The 16189-nt window shown below is 34.8% G+C and overlaps 1 protein-coding gene across 8 annotated transcripts in view; it reads left to right on the forward strand.

Annotated features, from left to right (window-relative positions):
* The window catches only part of hts (adducin 1-like protein hts), a 166200-nt gene that overhangs the window by 126670 nt on the left and 23341 nt on the right, over nucleotides 1-16189 (forward strand). For 6 of the 8 annotated variants that reach the window (XM_071592304.1, XM_071592303.1, XM_071592306.1 and 3 more), the window contains 6 exons: nucleotides 1639-1737; nucleotides 3178-3402; nucleotides 8844-8980; nucleotides 9071-9197; nucleotides 10851-10874; nucleotides 11909-12019. In XM_071592304.1, the coding sequence (XP_071448405.1) occupies nucleotides 1639-1737; nucleotides 3178-3402; nucleotides 8844-8980; nucleotides 9071-9197; nucleotides 10851-10874; nucleotides 11909-12019 (723 nt within the window). The remainder of the gene's footprint in view (nucleotides 1-1638; nucleotides 1738-3177; nucleotides 3403-8843; nucleotides 8981-9070; nucleotides 9198-10850; nucleotides 10875-11908; nucleotides 12020-16189) is intronic. The other 2 variants (XM_071592305.1, XM_071592310.1) reach the window with 1 other exon arrangement.

The following is a 16189-nucleotide window of genomic DNA, read 5'->3' on the forward strand; positions in this document are numbered from 1 at the left end:
ATTTCTGAAAGTTATTTGCAGGTGTCATTTGCCAACTCCCACAGGTTTGGTCTAATAAAAAGAGAGCATGGAAAGTTAAATTTATCTTTAAAAACATACCTGTATGCTTGTAAAACCTTCATAAATATGCTCGGTGTAAAATGTGTTTTACTTTGTCCATGCATGCTGAGAATACCTCAAAATAAAATCAAAAAATCATTTCTTTCCAAAGTATTTTGTCAGTGTTTTGGCAGGTGGCTTCTCATTAAGTAGAAATAATTAATTTGTCTTTTTCAATAGTTTACATATCTAGTATCTGGAAGAGGTTTAATTGGGAGCATTATCTCCCCATTACATCTTTTGTGATGTTGTTTTTTATGTCTGTATCTTTTATGGAATATGGGAAGTCAGTATTAGCTTTCATGTTACTTGTGGATAAAATGAGTGGAAACATCCTTTCATTCTACATGCAAGGGAGCATTTTGTCTCTTAAATTCAAGCTGTTTGATTTCCTGTTAAAGAAATTAAAAATTAAACCCCAGGGTCATTTCTGACAGAGCATAGGCCACTTAAACATATTTTAGCTGGTTTAGTCATGATCAGCTGGTTGCCATTCAGCATTTGCTTTTTTATATGGCTTGGTATTATCAGCTGATTAGTCAGTGTTGTTGTGCTACTTGATGTGTACCATGTTTACATTTATTTAGTGTTGCTACAAGGACAAGAAAATTAAGGTCTGTTGTGTCAGTTTTATTACATAGGGTATGAATTCTAGATGTCAGTACCTTCAGGGCAGTACTTTTAGTCACTTGTTCTAAGTTACCAGCAAATAGGACAAGAATCTTTGGTTTTCTAGCTACTCTTACCAACCCCTGCTCTGTATTGATGTTGTAAAAGGTTCGAAGGGCAAGAAAATTAGGTAATGCCACATTGGTACTAGTACTTGGGACAAAAATCTTTAGTACTGGGCCTTGGGCAAGAATTATAGGTATTTCTACTAGTTCCTCTTGGTTCTTACTGATACCAGTGAGAACCTCAGCTTTGTGCGTTTGAAATTTTCTTTTTTGCCTCTGAGACAAAAATTTTAGTTTCTATGATATACATTATGATAAAAAATAATGCCATAAATTCATGGAGTAAAAAAATCATCGTGGGACATCTCAAAGTTAATCTTGGCAAAGTTGATATAATTAAATATTTTTCCAAAAGTTTTTGGTAATATAAATTGCATGCAGGATTACAGAGTAATTTGTGGAAAGATGTCAACAAACAATAATTATCTTTAGTCTTCATTAATTTGCAATGCAATCAATATTGTATGTATTAGAGCCTTATTTTAAGGAAAAGAAATTTTTGATCTTTATGTAATATTTGCCACTCACTTGGAAATTAATTGTAAAAGAAGTTTTAAAATCTCAAATGGCAATAAAAATAAGTATTTGAAGCACTTTTAAACATTCTTTCAGCCATCTTTATTTTTAATATGAATTACCTAGTTCCTGATTTCCAATAAGTATTACTCCAAGTAAATGAAATAATTGAGGATTGATTTTCTTCTCATGGTTTTATTTTAATCTCTGACCTGAATTTTAAGCAATGATGATTGTTCTATGAACAGTAAAACAGTTTGTAATTTCATGTTTGCTTGTGTCTCACTAGGTCATGTTCCTCACCAATCATGGAGCTGTTTGTCTTGGTGAAACAGTGGAAGAAGCATTTTTTAATGTGATGAACACAGTCATGGCTTGTGAAACACAGGTATCTATATTAAACTAACTTCTCGGAATACTATTTTGAGAAAATGTTCATAGTTGCTTATATTATGATTATCACTTATGAAATATTATATTTCATGGAAGTATATAAATATCACAGAATTAAGATATATTTTGTCTATATTTGGTAGGAATTCTTAAAAAAATGAATTTATGAAATAGCTTTGGTTCCTGGAGCAAGCATGCTCTTTTTTTATGAAAGTGATCATGCATATATATATTTTGAACATAAATAGTAACTTTATGTACATGCTTTCTACATGACCTGGTGTGTGTTTTTAGACAAGGTTTGAACTCACAAGTTCTGAAACATGTTTACTTTGTTTGATTCATTTTATATGAAAATCAATAACACTTAATATTAATCTATTATTTTTCCCTTACCATGAATTTCCTTGTATCATAAACATTTTTGGCTCTGAATTTTCTTCAGAAAAGTAGATTGTGTATTATGCATGGTAGCAAACTTTCAAGGTAAAGAGTAAAATGTTTTTTGTATGGTAAATGATGACTTTTCACATGTTTCAAGGCACTTAAAATCAAAAGTTGTGGCATAATTTGTTCCGAAATAATGATAATTATATAGTTTAGACTCTTAATTTCTGTAACTAGTGAATTGGTTGAAAGTCACTGTCTTCATTTGGCTCTAAAACTTCACAAGGGAAATGGATGTCATAGTCCTTGGTGATGCAAGTTGTCTGTCCAAGAGCATAGTCTTTATCCTCTCCATCATGATGGAGAATGAGAATCCATTGTGTTCATGTGGCACCATTGTTAAAGGGTTCCTTAGTAATAATATTAAAGACATATTGCATCCCAAGTCTTTCATTCATTACATAAGCAATAAATGTAGTTACTTGTGATTTCTTGTAGCTTTCAATTAGTATACACTTCCATAAAGTAATTCATCTCACACGAAATGTATGTGAAGCATAAATGGTTGGTTATAGAAATTTGCATCTATTCATTGTGTAGCCTTATGCCTCACTTAAAACTGGCTTGTCATCCCACCCGGAGTGATGAGCAGATCAGTATGGTCTTCGGTTAGAATTTCCTCGGTGTGTGGCTTGTATTGGCATGTTGTAAATGCCTCAAAATCTTGTAATAAATGCCTTTAAATTGGGCCTTGAGACCATACACTCTGCATTCATCCTTAAAAAAATGTTTAACCACTTTTGCATTTGCATAAACAGTCACATTTTGTGACCTATCAACATTCTTAGAATTATCTGTGTAAAGGTGTGAGATTATTTTTGATATTGGATTTGATTGATTGATGTTATTGAATTGGAACCATAGACATCCTTTATTGTACCAATTCAATAAACCTATCTATTAATAACAAAGCTTCTTAATGGTGGTGTCTTTTTGATTGAATGTAGTAATGCATTGCTGGTATTCTCTGCGAAAATTGTGTGTTTAGGTGAAGATGATGCCCATGGGAGTGGACAACCTTGTCCTCATCTCGGATGAGTCACGCAAGCAGGTGTACGATGCAGCACGTCGGGCAGGTGGTGCCCCTGATCCCGCAAAGCAGCACAAGGAGGAAGTGAAGGGGGAGGGTGAGGGGAAGGTGGAGAAGCGGGAGAAGAGGTGGAGGGTCGGGGAGCTGGAGTTTGAGGCCCTCATGCGCATGCTGGATAATGCTGTGAGTCTTGATTCTTTGTTGACATTTGTGTCGGCAGTGTGATTTGATTTCATGTCTGTCTACACTGTGGAGAATTGGATTTCCAAGATTTTCAGAAAATTATTTGTCATAATTCCCAGTATGTCACTATTATTAAATAGTTGTGTGAAGTCCAAGCAGTGGTCCTACTAATGAAATAATCACTATTATAATGTCCAGAACTATGTGGACTAATTTTTGTATATTTCAACAGCTTTGTAATGCAGTAAGTGTCACCCAAACAAGCATTATTATTATTAAGATATACTCTTGTAAAGATTAAAAAATATGGTGGTGAGTTTTTGGGGGGTCAATTTAAAAATAGTGTGTGCTTATATTTGGACAGATATGGTACTTCCTGAATTTTTAGGTGCTTATGTATTTTATGAATGTTTTTTTGTGAATAAGTGAAAAAAATGCAATTTAAATTGCAACTTGATATAATTCAGGATGAAATGCTTTTAGGGCAAACATTACATCTGTCACTGCCAAGTGCTGTCAAGTCTAATGCCTGCTGTTACAACATATTCTGTCAATCATTTATTTTGCAGAGGTTGATGGCTGGAAATATATTTGAAGTATTTTAGTGAAAGTTAGGGTTAATTATTATGAAAGTATTCCCCCCTTCCATTAATCTGTGGAAAAGTGCTCATAATAGATGCAGTGCATGACAGCATATGATTAAAAGTCAGAAGGAAAACTTAAAAAATACAATTCATAATGCTCATGTTTTCTAAGTGACTTTACCCTAAAAAAATTAAAGCATTGCCACCGCCTTGTATAACCCATTTCAGTGTGATTTCACTTTTTAAGCCTTGAAGTTGTCTTCGGAGTGTATTTACTTGAGTGAGAGAGTCTTAGAAGCATACTGATTGAAGAAGCATTGCATGTGCGACCTCTGAGTGTTGCCTTCTGTGATTGCAATTTTAAAATTTAAATTAATTTACAGTTTCAGATTGATCATCCTGGTTTACATTTTTTACCATGCATTGAAACGTTTAGGATACATATTTATTTTAGGATAAAAGAAAATAAAATTAGTTCCCTGTTAGCATGGTCATGTTGGCATTCCCCTTCTTTTTCTACTTCCTTCCTTCCTTCTTTTTCTTCTTGGGATGCTAGAGTCACATTTTATCCCTTTTCTGTACTTCTATAACATTATTGGAATATATGGAACATTATTTGGTGTTCCATTGAATAATTAATTTTACAGTAGCATAAGTTCAAAATCTTCATTTTCTAAGGTGCATTGCTAAAGGATATGCTTGAGGGAAGTGCTTGTGTGCATTGTGGGTCATTGTAGGATTGAATTTCATCCTGTGGAACAAAAGATGGGTTTGACTAAAAGTCTCCCCGTGACAAAGCCTCCTCAATCTCATCAGACTCATTGAGTGGCTGGATGATTTTTTTTTGTTTGAAAGTACATTTAAAAGACTTTCTCATTCAGCATCTCCTAATTTTTAAATTTGGACTCCAGGGTCAAAAAAAATTATTTTTGTAAATATCTCAACTCCAAGGTATTATGAAGGGTAGCTAGTATCCATTCCCATCTGTCCTTTGTATGCAGCACTCACTGAACAATTCCAGGAAAAATTGACTTTTTTTACTCCATGACGTTTTTGGTTTGTTTAACTGCCTTTAGGTTTGCAAAAAATTACAATGCTAACACTTTACTTTGATTAAAAAGATAATCGTTTACTTAGTATATAATTAGATTAAATTAAACTAATAAATAAGAAAGTAAACAACTTTCAAGATCTCTTTGATCCTTCCCTGTGAGCCTTATAACTAAATATTTCAAAACTATTAAAGTTCATTCATAAAAAATGTCATGAAGCCTGCAGTATACAATGTTCTATATCACAGGGGAAAATGTTTTCTGTGACTAAGGCAAACAGTTTTGTCCTAAGAAAGATGGGTACTATTCACACACCAAATTTCATAAGGATCAAAGATAGTAAGACAATTTTTGAAATGAATGGTAGAATGAGACAAAGGAAACAGTAGGATCTATCTTACAGTGTGCTATTAATCACAGAATTTTGGGGTTTTCTTTATTCTTCAATTGCAGTTATCTCAAGTATGGTAGGTTTTCCAAAAATGTCTCTCATTATTTGTGGTGTTGTGTAATCAATGACTGAAATGTGGAAGCATTAAGAGGGAAGAACAGAAAGGAGTGCCTAGAGACAGTGGAAACATTGATGAGTAAAGAACTGGGATGGAGATGGGTAGAGTAGAAGGAAGATGGGAACAGAAAGGGCATATAAAAACCACAAATTAAACAAGAGGAAAAGTAATTACGAAACTGACTTGGGGACCATGAGTTACAATTGAGATGATTAGGAAGAGGGAAGGAAATGGAGGAATGTAAGCACAGAATGAGGAAGTACAAAGAATAGAATAATAAACTGAGGCAGGAAACAAATGGAGTGAAAGAAGTGTGGTGGAGGACTGTGTGTGAAGACATGAAGAGTTTGTAGAGGATAGATGAAATGGGTGTGTGGTGTGGGAAGGTAACTGTCTTGTCTGTATTCAATAAAGGAAAAGTCATGCACATTATAAAAGAAGTAGTGGGAAAATTATTACTTTTGAACAAGGATACTATATATTCAAGCAAGATGGAGAGAATGCTTATATAATGATATACTACCTTGATCAAAAAGTTCCCGGAATAACCACCGTGTGGCGCTCCCATCGTTCCGATTTGAGTTCTGTTTTTTTTGTTAAATTGGTACATCTGTTGTTGATATTCCCTTTAAATCTTAGTGTCATAACTTGACATTTGCAAAAGTTACGTAGCCAAGAGTACATCTATCTCTGTGTGTGTTGGCGATTTTTTACAATTGCAGAAATGGATTTAAATTTGCAACAACGAACTTGTATTAAATTTTGCGTAAAAAACGGATTTAGTGGCGCACGGACGTTGGAAATGTTGGAAAAGTGTTTCGGCAACGATTCTCTAAAAAAAACGGTCGTTTACCAGTGGCACGAGCGGTTCAGAAGTGGTCGTGAGTCAATCGAAGATGATGAACGCAGTGGCAGACCATCGACATCGAAAGTCGGTGAAAAAATTGATAAAGTAAAAGAAATGTTGGTCAATAACCATCAGAGAAATAGCGGAGGACTTGAACATTGCCTATGGATCCGCCCAAGACATTGTGGTTAGTGATTTGGGTTTCCGTCGTGTAGCAGCAAAGTTGGTTCCAAAAGACCTCAATTTCATGCAAAAAAGAGACCATGTTGACGTCGCAAAAGACATGATTTGCGAGGCTGAATCCGATCCCACATTCATCAAAAGGATCATTACTGGAGACGAGACGTGGGTTTATGAGTACGACACGCAATCCAGACATCAGGCAAGTGAATGGCGTTCACCAAATGAGCCGAGACCAAAAAAACCACGTCGTTTTCAGTCAAAAAAGAAGGCAATGCTGACGGTTTTCATGGATTACAACGGTGTAGTGCATCATGAATTTTTGCCAGAAGGCCAGACAGTAAACAAAGAGTATTATTTGGGCGTTATGAGACGTTTGCGTGAAGCAATTCGCCGAAAGAGACCAGAAATGTGGGCAGAAAACTCGTGGATTTTGCACCATGATAACGCACCGTCGCACAGTGCTATCATTATTCGTAATTTTTTGACGAAAAATACAACAAATACCATCCAACAGCCACCGAATTCACCTGATTTGGCTCCCTGTGACTTCTTTCTGTTCAATCGAGTTAAAAAACCATTACGGGGAACGCGTTTTAGCAGCCGAGAGGAAGTAATGGAAAAATCGCAGGAAGCACTGATGGACATACCGAAAACCGAATATAAAAAATGTTTCGAGGATTGGATCAAGCGCTGGCATAAGTGTGTTGCAGTCGATGGGGATTACTTTGAAGGGGACAATATAGATTTAGATGAATAAACTTGTATTTTTAATTTTCTGAATAAATTCCGGGAAATTTTTGATCAAGGTAGTATATGGTGAAGATATTAGGCCAGCAAGCTTAGACTTAGAGAGAGAATACGACATAGATGTGGATAGTTTATTTTTTATTTATTTATTTAGGTCCAGACATACTAGATTGTGAGATCGTAAGGGAATTGAAATCAAATAAGACTGCTAGATAACATCCCCACAGAAATGCTAAAGGGTGTAGAAATAAATGAAAGAGTATACGAGTTCATTCTGAGCAATAATGAGGGAGGAACTTGGCAGCCAGAAGATTTCATTATCAGTGTTAGTTGCCATTCCAAAAAAGGGAATAGCAAGCATACGTGTGGACTATAAAACAATTAAGTTTGATTTTGCATGCAGCTTTAGTGGATCTCAGGATTATCAATGAGAGAATGGAGAGGAGGGTACATAATTACTTATGGGATGATTAGTTAGGGTTCAGTGAGGGGAAAGGCACACATGATGCTCTAGCAGTAATGAGGTTGCTAATTGGCTGGAACATGGCACACAATCAGAATGTGTTTGTTTCTTAGGTTTCAAAAATACATTTGAGAGAGTAAATTGGTTAGAATTAATGAATGTATTGAAGAAAATAGGACTACATTGGAGGGATAGGAGACTTATTCAAAACCTGTACATGGATCAGAATGCTCAGGTGTGAGTGGTTAATTCAGAGTCAGGTTGGGTAGTTTTAGGCAGAGAAGTGAGACAAACTTTGCTCACTATCAATATAGTTCTTTTCAATATTTGTTATGGTAATGGTGAGAGGGGGATGGCAGGAACTGGAGACAGAAGTGAAAGTTGGTGGTGAATTAATAAAATCAGATTTCCAGAGGATCAAGCTTTAATTGACAAGTCAGCCAAGGGGTTGCAAACATTGCTGAATGCATTGGAAAATCAATGACAGATATGAGATAAAAATCAATGTAAACAAAACAAAGGTTTGGAGGTTTTTGTGAAAGAGGAAGGCTAACATAAAATTAAAATGGGAGGGCAAAAATGATGGCTGTTTGGACACCTTGGATCTTGGAAACATTTTGGACCATGATGTTGTAGTAGGGTTGAACAACGACAGATTTGAATTCTATGGTCTCGGGCTCAACTTTGTGGAGGTTCATGTTCGTTTAAATGAAAATACTTTGTAACTTCCACACAATTTTCATCCGTACTACCGGTTTCAACGCTTCGGCATCGCTTTCGGCTTCGGCGGCGGCAGGTACCTGATGATGACGCCGAAGCGTTGAAACCGGTAGGACGAATAAAAATTGTGTGAAAGTTTCAAAGTATTTTCATTTAAACGAACGACTGATTTGTTATGACAAAAGGTTCATATTTAATTGTAAAATTAAATATATGTGTTTTTGGTCTTAAATGAATTGGACTCATTAAATAATTCACCCATTACAGTATCCACATCTGTTCTATGTTGCCATTATATCAATATATGTAACTCTATGAAACTTACCAAACTTGCAGGGTTTCCGAACTGGCTATCTGTATCGGCGACCTCTGGTGAAGAGTGAGCCCCCTCGACCTCGGAATGATGTTGAAGTCCCACCCGCAGTTTCATCACTTGGTTACCTCTTGGAGGAAGAGGAAATGTATAAAATGGGGTGAGTCCGTGGGCCTGGGTCTTTCTCTTTTCTTTATGTCAATTCTTGAGGATTTATGTCCATGGTAATAATCTGTTTTCTTAATTGCAGCCACTTAAAGAAGTTCATGGATGGTCGCAAGACTCAAGACAGAACCCGCTGGCTGAACTCTCCGAATGTGTACCAAAAGGTGGAGGTCCTAGAGACGGGCACTCCTGACCCGAAGATCATCACCAAGGTAGAGATGATCAAATTTGAAAACAAAGAGGAGAGCCGAAAGTAGCGTGGGGGATGTATTATTGCATTGAGTTTTACCCGCATAAGGTGGCTGATATTTTTAATACTCCAAGTCCGGCCAATATGTTATGTCATGAGTATGTTTACTGTCACACAAACACACACATATACATATTCAAATATCACCAAGTATTTTTGTCCTTTAGAATATAATCAATGTATAAAATCTTGTCTGTATGTGTGCCATCAACAATGGGCTGTTCTGTGGTGGTTTATTTTTGACCTCTGTTTCCGAGAAACGCATTTAGGTGAAGATTATAAATACATTCAATTCTCAATGTTGCTAAAAAAATACCCAGTTTATCTTTTGGCGTAGAAAATTGCATCACTGTCATACTTCTAGCTGGAAAGAGTTGATAGGAGTGCGTTTCACTTTGCACTTGTGATATTCAAAGAGATTGTAATTATTGTTAAAAATTGTATTTAAATGCATTTATTTCAAATACCCTTCCTTAATCATCATGGATTATTGAATGTGGTTGAATGATATTCCTGCACTATTTTTTGTTAGGCATTTCATTATTATATGCTCAGTTGACTAGGTTTATTCAAAATGATAAGTAGAGCATTTTAATACTTGAGCTCTGATGGAGTTCTTCAAAGGCACAGTGACAGTATTTAATATATATAATGCACCATCCTATTCCAGTAAAATTTAAAGTGTAAAAGTGTCCTGTATATTTAATACTGATTTTTTTTGTTTGCTGTTTAATTTTCGCATGGTCTATAGTGTTGCACTCAATAAGCTCCTCAGTTTCATTCAATAACATTTGGTTTGCTTTGTAACTGCACTGATTTGATATTAGTTTTCAGTAGTTTGTAGTTTTGACTTATGTTTTCCTTAAAATACTCACTTTGTTTTACATAATTTAAATGTATGATTATCTGCACAAGAACATTTTGTTCCGTCAAGTTTCCAACTATATGTTTGTTAAAAATATGAGGAAAATATTGTTAATTTTGCTAGTCATATAGATACTGCTTTATTTCTCGGTTTTTATTATTAGTGCCATATATAGAGCAATTTAATTGAAATATTGGCAGTTCCATTGTCAGTTGTTTTTACATTAATGGAGTCATAATCAAACAATGGTGTATTTAGGGAGGTAACTCACTTCAGAATGTGTAGGAGTTGTTTTTTTGTGAATTTCTGTAGTGTCAATTGTCTGCAATAAAATATTTGTAGAATGGTTTTCTTACTGGAACCCTTGTAAATTGTCTCCTGACTTATAGCTATATATGCAATTGGTGGAGCAAATAATTGTTTGCCTTTGTATGTGCTACACTACTATGCTGAAAAAAAGTTTTAATGAGCTATAATGGGGCTACACCTGTCTATATATATGCTATAAATGAGTATTGTGAAATGTTAGTCTTCCTTTATTTACTCACATATGTTACATGAAAATAAAAAGCCCCATTGATCTTCAGTGTTGTGTGGAGTGTCATAACCATTAACTTGCATTCGGTGTGACATTTGTTTGAAGAATAAAACTCATTTTACTTTCTACTTAGCTTTCAATAAACATTCACCCTCCCTTCAATCCTGTTGGCCTGTTTTTTTTACACGTCCTCTTTTTGTTTGATTTTTTAGTGGGTGGATGCGAATGCAGACGAGGTAATTGGATTTCCGCTGCAGGAGCTTCTCCCGTCAGGGTCTAAGTGTCCTGTGTTTTCTTTTGTTTTTTAATTTTCTTTTTTACTTACCTTATTCTTTCATTAATTTCTTCCATGGGGGTCATTTATTTAGTTTTTCATTGCAATTTTGAGCATGCAGGATTTTATTTTGCATGGGAACATAAATTTTTCCTTTTACCTTCCTTTGACCAATTAAAAAAAAAAAAGAAATTCTAATTGCTTCTTATCTGTAATTTCTTACGTGTAACTATTCAATAGTGTTGGATAGTTTTATTATTTGGGATTAAATAGATTTTTATAAGTTTTTATGATCAATTGTCAAAGCAAAAATTGCTTACCCCGTATTAAGTAATAATTTCAAATACATTATAGAACTGTTTCCCATGAGACTTACCACATTTTCTCTTTATAAGACCTTGTAAATTCTGTGTATTTTGAGAGACCTTTGTTAATGCTAGGTCATTATTTCCAAGTGCTACAACATTCAGTTTTTACCTTTACTATTTCGCTTTAAATGTTGCATATTGCCAATGATGGAATCAATTTTATTTTTCTTTGCAAATTTAATTTTTTAAATCAAAAAAAAAATCCCCCCATTTTTTCAAAACTTGAAGAATTTTCTTAAGCATGCATTTCCTTCTTCACATCCGTTACTTGAATTATTTTTTTTTTAATTCCTGCGATAGGCAGACAAGCCTGCTGATCATTCATTTTTATAAGGCGAGCCTGTTTTTAATGATATGATGGGTGCCTTTTATTTGGCAGTGATGAAACCCTAGTGTCAGACAAAACCAGGACTTAAGGGACCACCTCGTGCAAGTTTTTAATTGGCATCAAAAGGGCTGCCTTCTGTAATCTTGAGTAAGGTGTGATCCAACAGAAAAAAATACTTTTGAAGTTAGTTATGCTATTGTTAAACAGGCACGTGATTGATCGGCAGATTTGGTTTTTGCCAAGAGTTGTGGGAGGTGTGTACAATTGAGGTCCCTAATGCACTGGTTTTGTCCTTCACAGTGGGTTGCTGAAGGTTCACCGACTCATAGCACACCCGTGAAGATTGATAGTGCTTTGCAGTTTGTTCCTAAGAACACAGATCCTAGAGAGTTCAAGAAATTGCAGCAACAGGTAAGCTCTTTCTTTAATTGTTCCTTGGCATTTCTCAACGGAAACAGAAGACTACCCAAGAGAATCAAATTGTAACTTTTCAATTTCCATTTTACATGCCCCCATGCAATTTTTCCTTTGCTGATGGTGGAATTGGTCACTGTAGTGGCTGCTCATAATTGTTCCCTAGACTAATTTTAACCATGGAGGCATTCCCATTTCTCCTCATCAAATGTGGCCTACTTCATGTTTGCTGAGTTTTAAGTTCATTTTAAAGTGTTTTCCATGGGCTGTTATGTAATAACATTGTAAACAATAGTAAGCTGACTTCTATTGCAAGGTTACACCTGTTTCTGAGAGACTTCATAGGGATGATAATAAAAACTGTGGTACTAAGATTATTGCAAGAGAAAAAGGTGGGTGATCGTAACCATTCGGTAATTTGCCTTCCTGTGCCTCCAGGCATATCTGCAGAAGTAAGAAAAATGCAAATACATATCCACATTTCAAGATTGACAATGATGGAGTTAATTTCTGCTGAGAGGTTTAGCACTTCATTGGAAATATTTGTGTAATAAGTGAAGAGCTTGCATAAATGAAATGCAATGTTATTTATCCTTAAGTATGCTTGGGCAGTGTATTTGGAAGCAAAATTATTCCGCCCAAGGCCATGCCCCTTGCCATCCTCATTGAGTTGGCCCTTATTTCATTTCCTCTGTCTCTAATACTGTAACACATTCAAGTTATTTTCCTCTCAGAAGTTTGTCGAGCAGTAAACCATGCTGAATAACCAAGGCATCCTGTTCATTGTAGGATTAAATAATAATTTCCAGTATAAAACTTTTTCATCAATTTCATCTTCCCTGCCCCTGCCAGTACCCATTAATTTCACTGGAAAGGTATATCTAACCAATGCAAAACAATTCCTGGAGAATAATTTGTGCATAGCCTTATAATGTATTAATATTTATGATTCAATGTGGAATTTTTCATAATAATAACAACAGCATAAAGTTGGCAGTGATAACTTAATAAATTCTTTTTTATGCCACTGGATGAAACAACTTAATGCTAGGACTATCAGGAAATAGATTCCTGGTTTTTTGGCGCAGATGAATTTACAGATCAGCTGACTGGCACTTATAATGATATTGGCTGTTTGATTGACACATCTTATAAAAGAGTGACAGTATTCACATTTAATTTTATGAACAAACCCATAAATGATGGCGATTATTTTTACTTTTGAAGTGAAAGATTTAAAAGAAATGGAATATATATGAAAAGCCTATTTGCCTTGTGCATATTATTAACTAATATAAGCTCAATCCTCTGAATATGTGACATATAATACCATTGTTAAATCCCTTATTATAGTTTAAAATGAAAAATAGGCTTGCCACAATTTCAGAGTGTAAAATCATTCGCTGTGACCGGGTTTCAAATCTGGATCCCTCTATGTCCAAACAAGTGCTTTAGTCAGTTAAGCTATCAAAGTGTTTAAACTCTAAAATATTTTTGGGTTGAAATGCATATTAGCGGATGACTCTTAAAAGTTACTGTTGTGGCATCTCCTGCAGTTTCTTAGGAATTTGAAAAATAGACTTGTTTGAGTTGCAAATATATTTTGGTTGAAAATGAAACATATAATAACGCTATTCAAAATTATCATGTGTAATGAATGAAAATGGTAGTCTTATCACAAAAAAAGCATAAATTGCATCCATTATGCATTGAAGCAAGTGAAACTGACAGTCATTGAGGTAATGCCGATGGACCTGCTAATATAATTATCTTTGAAAAAACTGGTACAGAAACATGTCAGCTGAAATTGGTACTTTTTATTATGCCAAAATGAGTGTACATCTCACATATTCTTGACATTATTTTTGTTAAAATGAGTGTAGGGAATTTTGATGCGGCAATTCAGGGGGATGTGTCTTGGATAAAATTATACTCCAGCATGAGTGGGTTAAGTGGATCTCAAGTGCTTGTAATTTGGAAGCATTTTGAGTTTAGAGGAAACGGGTTGTCTGCAGTTCAATTTAAGTGTGTATGTTAATTTTTATCCTTGTGGAAAGGGTAATTGCAACAGAGAATGTTGGTTGCCTCTGCATATTTTGTCAAAGAATAGTTAAGAGAAATATGGAAAAATCTACCCATTGGGTTATTGGTGCTCCACTCTCACCTTGTGGAAAAATATACAAGCTAAATGTTCTGACCAAAGTGTCCTCCTTTCTATGGGCCTTCCTTTGTAATCATGTTAGCCTTTTGTTTTGGGAACAATTCTATTGCAAAGGATTCTTCCAGATTTGGAATATTCCGCGAGTGTGATCATATTCGGGCCTCAGGGAGATGGTTGGATGGGATTGTTTTGAATTGCATTAATCCCCAAAGGCACAGCCACAGATGTTAAGTCTCTCTCTCTCTTTGCATTCAGTCACCAAGGAGGTAGTATTTGTGAGAATTATGGCTTTAAGGAAGCCTATACTATGGTACTATGAACTCGAGGTAGGGCATTTCCTTAGAACCAAAGTAAGTGTGTTCCGTACATGAGATTGCCAGGATGATGACGTGGAGAGTGGAGGAGAAGGCTGATTGAGAGTTTGGCATGAGTTGACTCATTGGAGGGATTGATAGTTTTGGGTGTTAATCTCCACCGACTCGAGAGAACATTGATTTAATTGTTTCTTTTTTGATATTTAACCACCAAGTATATAATATTGTATTTTATAGGACATGTAATTTTACCTTTTGTTTATGGATAGCTAGAAACCTAATTTAAGAAGCCATGATTATAAACATCCATTATTATTTGGTGGTTTTCATTCATTGGATGTATGAATTTACGAAAACCCATGAATGAGTAAAGAAACTTTGTATTAAACCTGATAATGAAGAATATGAATTTATTTGCTATCGTTATAAACTGTAATCAAAGCAATCAGCAGTCGATGTATTGTTTCTATATAATTTAAATTTACATCAAAATTTGGTGAAATTATATTTACATTATGCTCAAAATGTCCAGAATATCATAAAAAATTTATTTGTATCAAAAAATGGTTATTATTATTTTTTAAAGTTTCTTATTAAACAGACAGAAGTTAGTGCAATATTGTGAATGGTGGCGAGTTTTAATTTCATGATATGACTCATGCATTTCAAGAGCTAATATTACTATTAAGTTTGGATGCAATGGATTGGTACGTTACCTTTTGTTTACTAAATGGTAATTTTGCAACGAAATCTGCATTGAACCATCAGCATATGTTCGTCCTGAATTTTACTGTTCAGTGATAGTATACAAAGAATTAAATCAGTGTCATCTGGCTGTCTACAATTTGTTTGCCATTGCTGAATGAACGTCATTTATTTTCAATTGTCGTGTAATGATATTGTGTTGAAATTGACACCCAAAAACATTTGGCATCTTTTCGTGATTTGGTGGAGATCCTCATTTTGTTCAAAGATAGTGGAAATAGAACTTAAACATACGTCGGAATAATGTAAAAGTATTTCTTAGAAGGGAAATTGGTGTGTCTAGAAACAAGCTAGAATAACTCTTGTTAATTGTATGTTGTTTTTTAATCATTTTAATGTTGTTGAAGAGATTAGAATTGTTAATTTTTGTCAGATATGCAAGTTAGTTGTCTGATTGATGTTAAAACCTTGCATGTTGTTTTCTGAGGAAGCAACTACAGCCTCACAATCAGTATTCCAGTTAAGATCATTTGATCACAGTTTACCATTTATTGCGTATAGTATCTAATCATGAATTGGTAAATAACTGCAAGACATTCATGTCTGTGTCTACAGAAAGAACACGTTTTAAGAATGTAATAGTTGTCACATACATGATAGAAGCAACACTCCCTTGTTATATGGTCATAATGCAATGAATTTATTTATTTATAACCTGCAATGTGTGTGTTAAGGAGTTTATAACTGCCAAGCTTCATAAATCGGCAGTGCTATTAAGATGTTATCTGAAAAAAGTATTAATTTATTGCATAAATACTGCTTTTTGCTAGAAGAAAAAGAGATACATATTCGTGAGGTTTCTGATCATGACATCTAAATTCATGAGTATGTTTGAAGTGTTCATGAACTCTGGCACATCCTTGCTTTAACAGAGGACGAATTTTAAGTGTGTGATGTTGCAGCACAGCCCTATATTGAATACTAACT

The sequence above is a fragment of the Hetaerina americana genome, unplaced genomic scaffold (genome assembly GCF_022747635.1).
Source record: "Hetaerina americana unplaced genomic scaffold, ioHetAmer1.1.p SCAF_5, whole genome shotgun sequence".
Classification (NCBI taxonomy): Eukaryota; Metazoa; Arthropoda; class Insecta; order Odonata; family Calopterygidae; genus Hetaerina; species Hetaerina americana.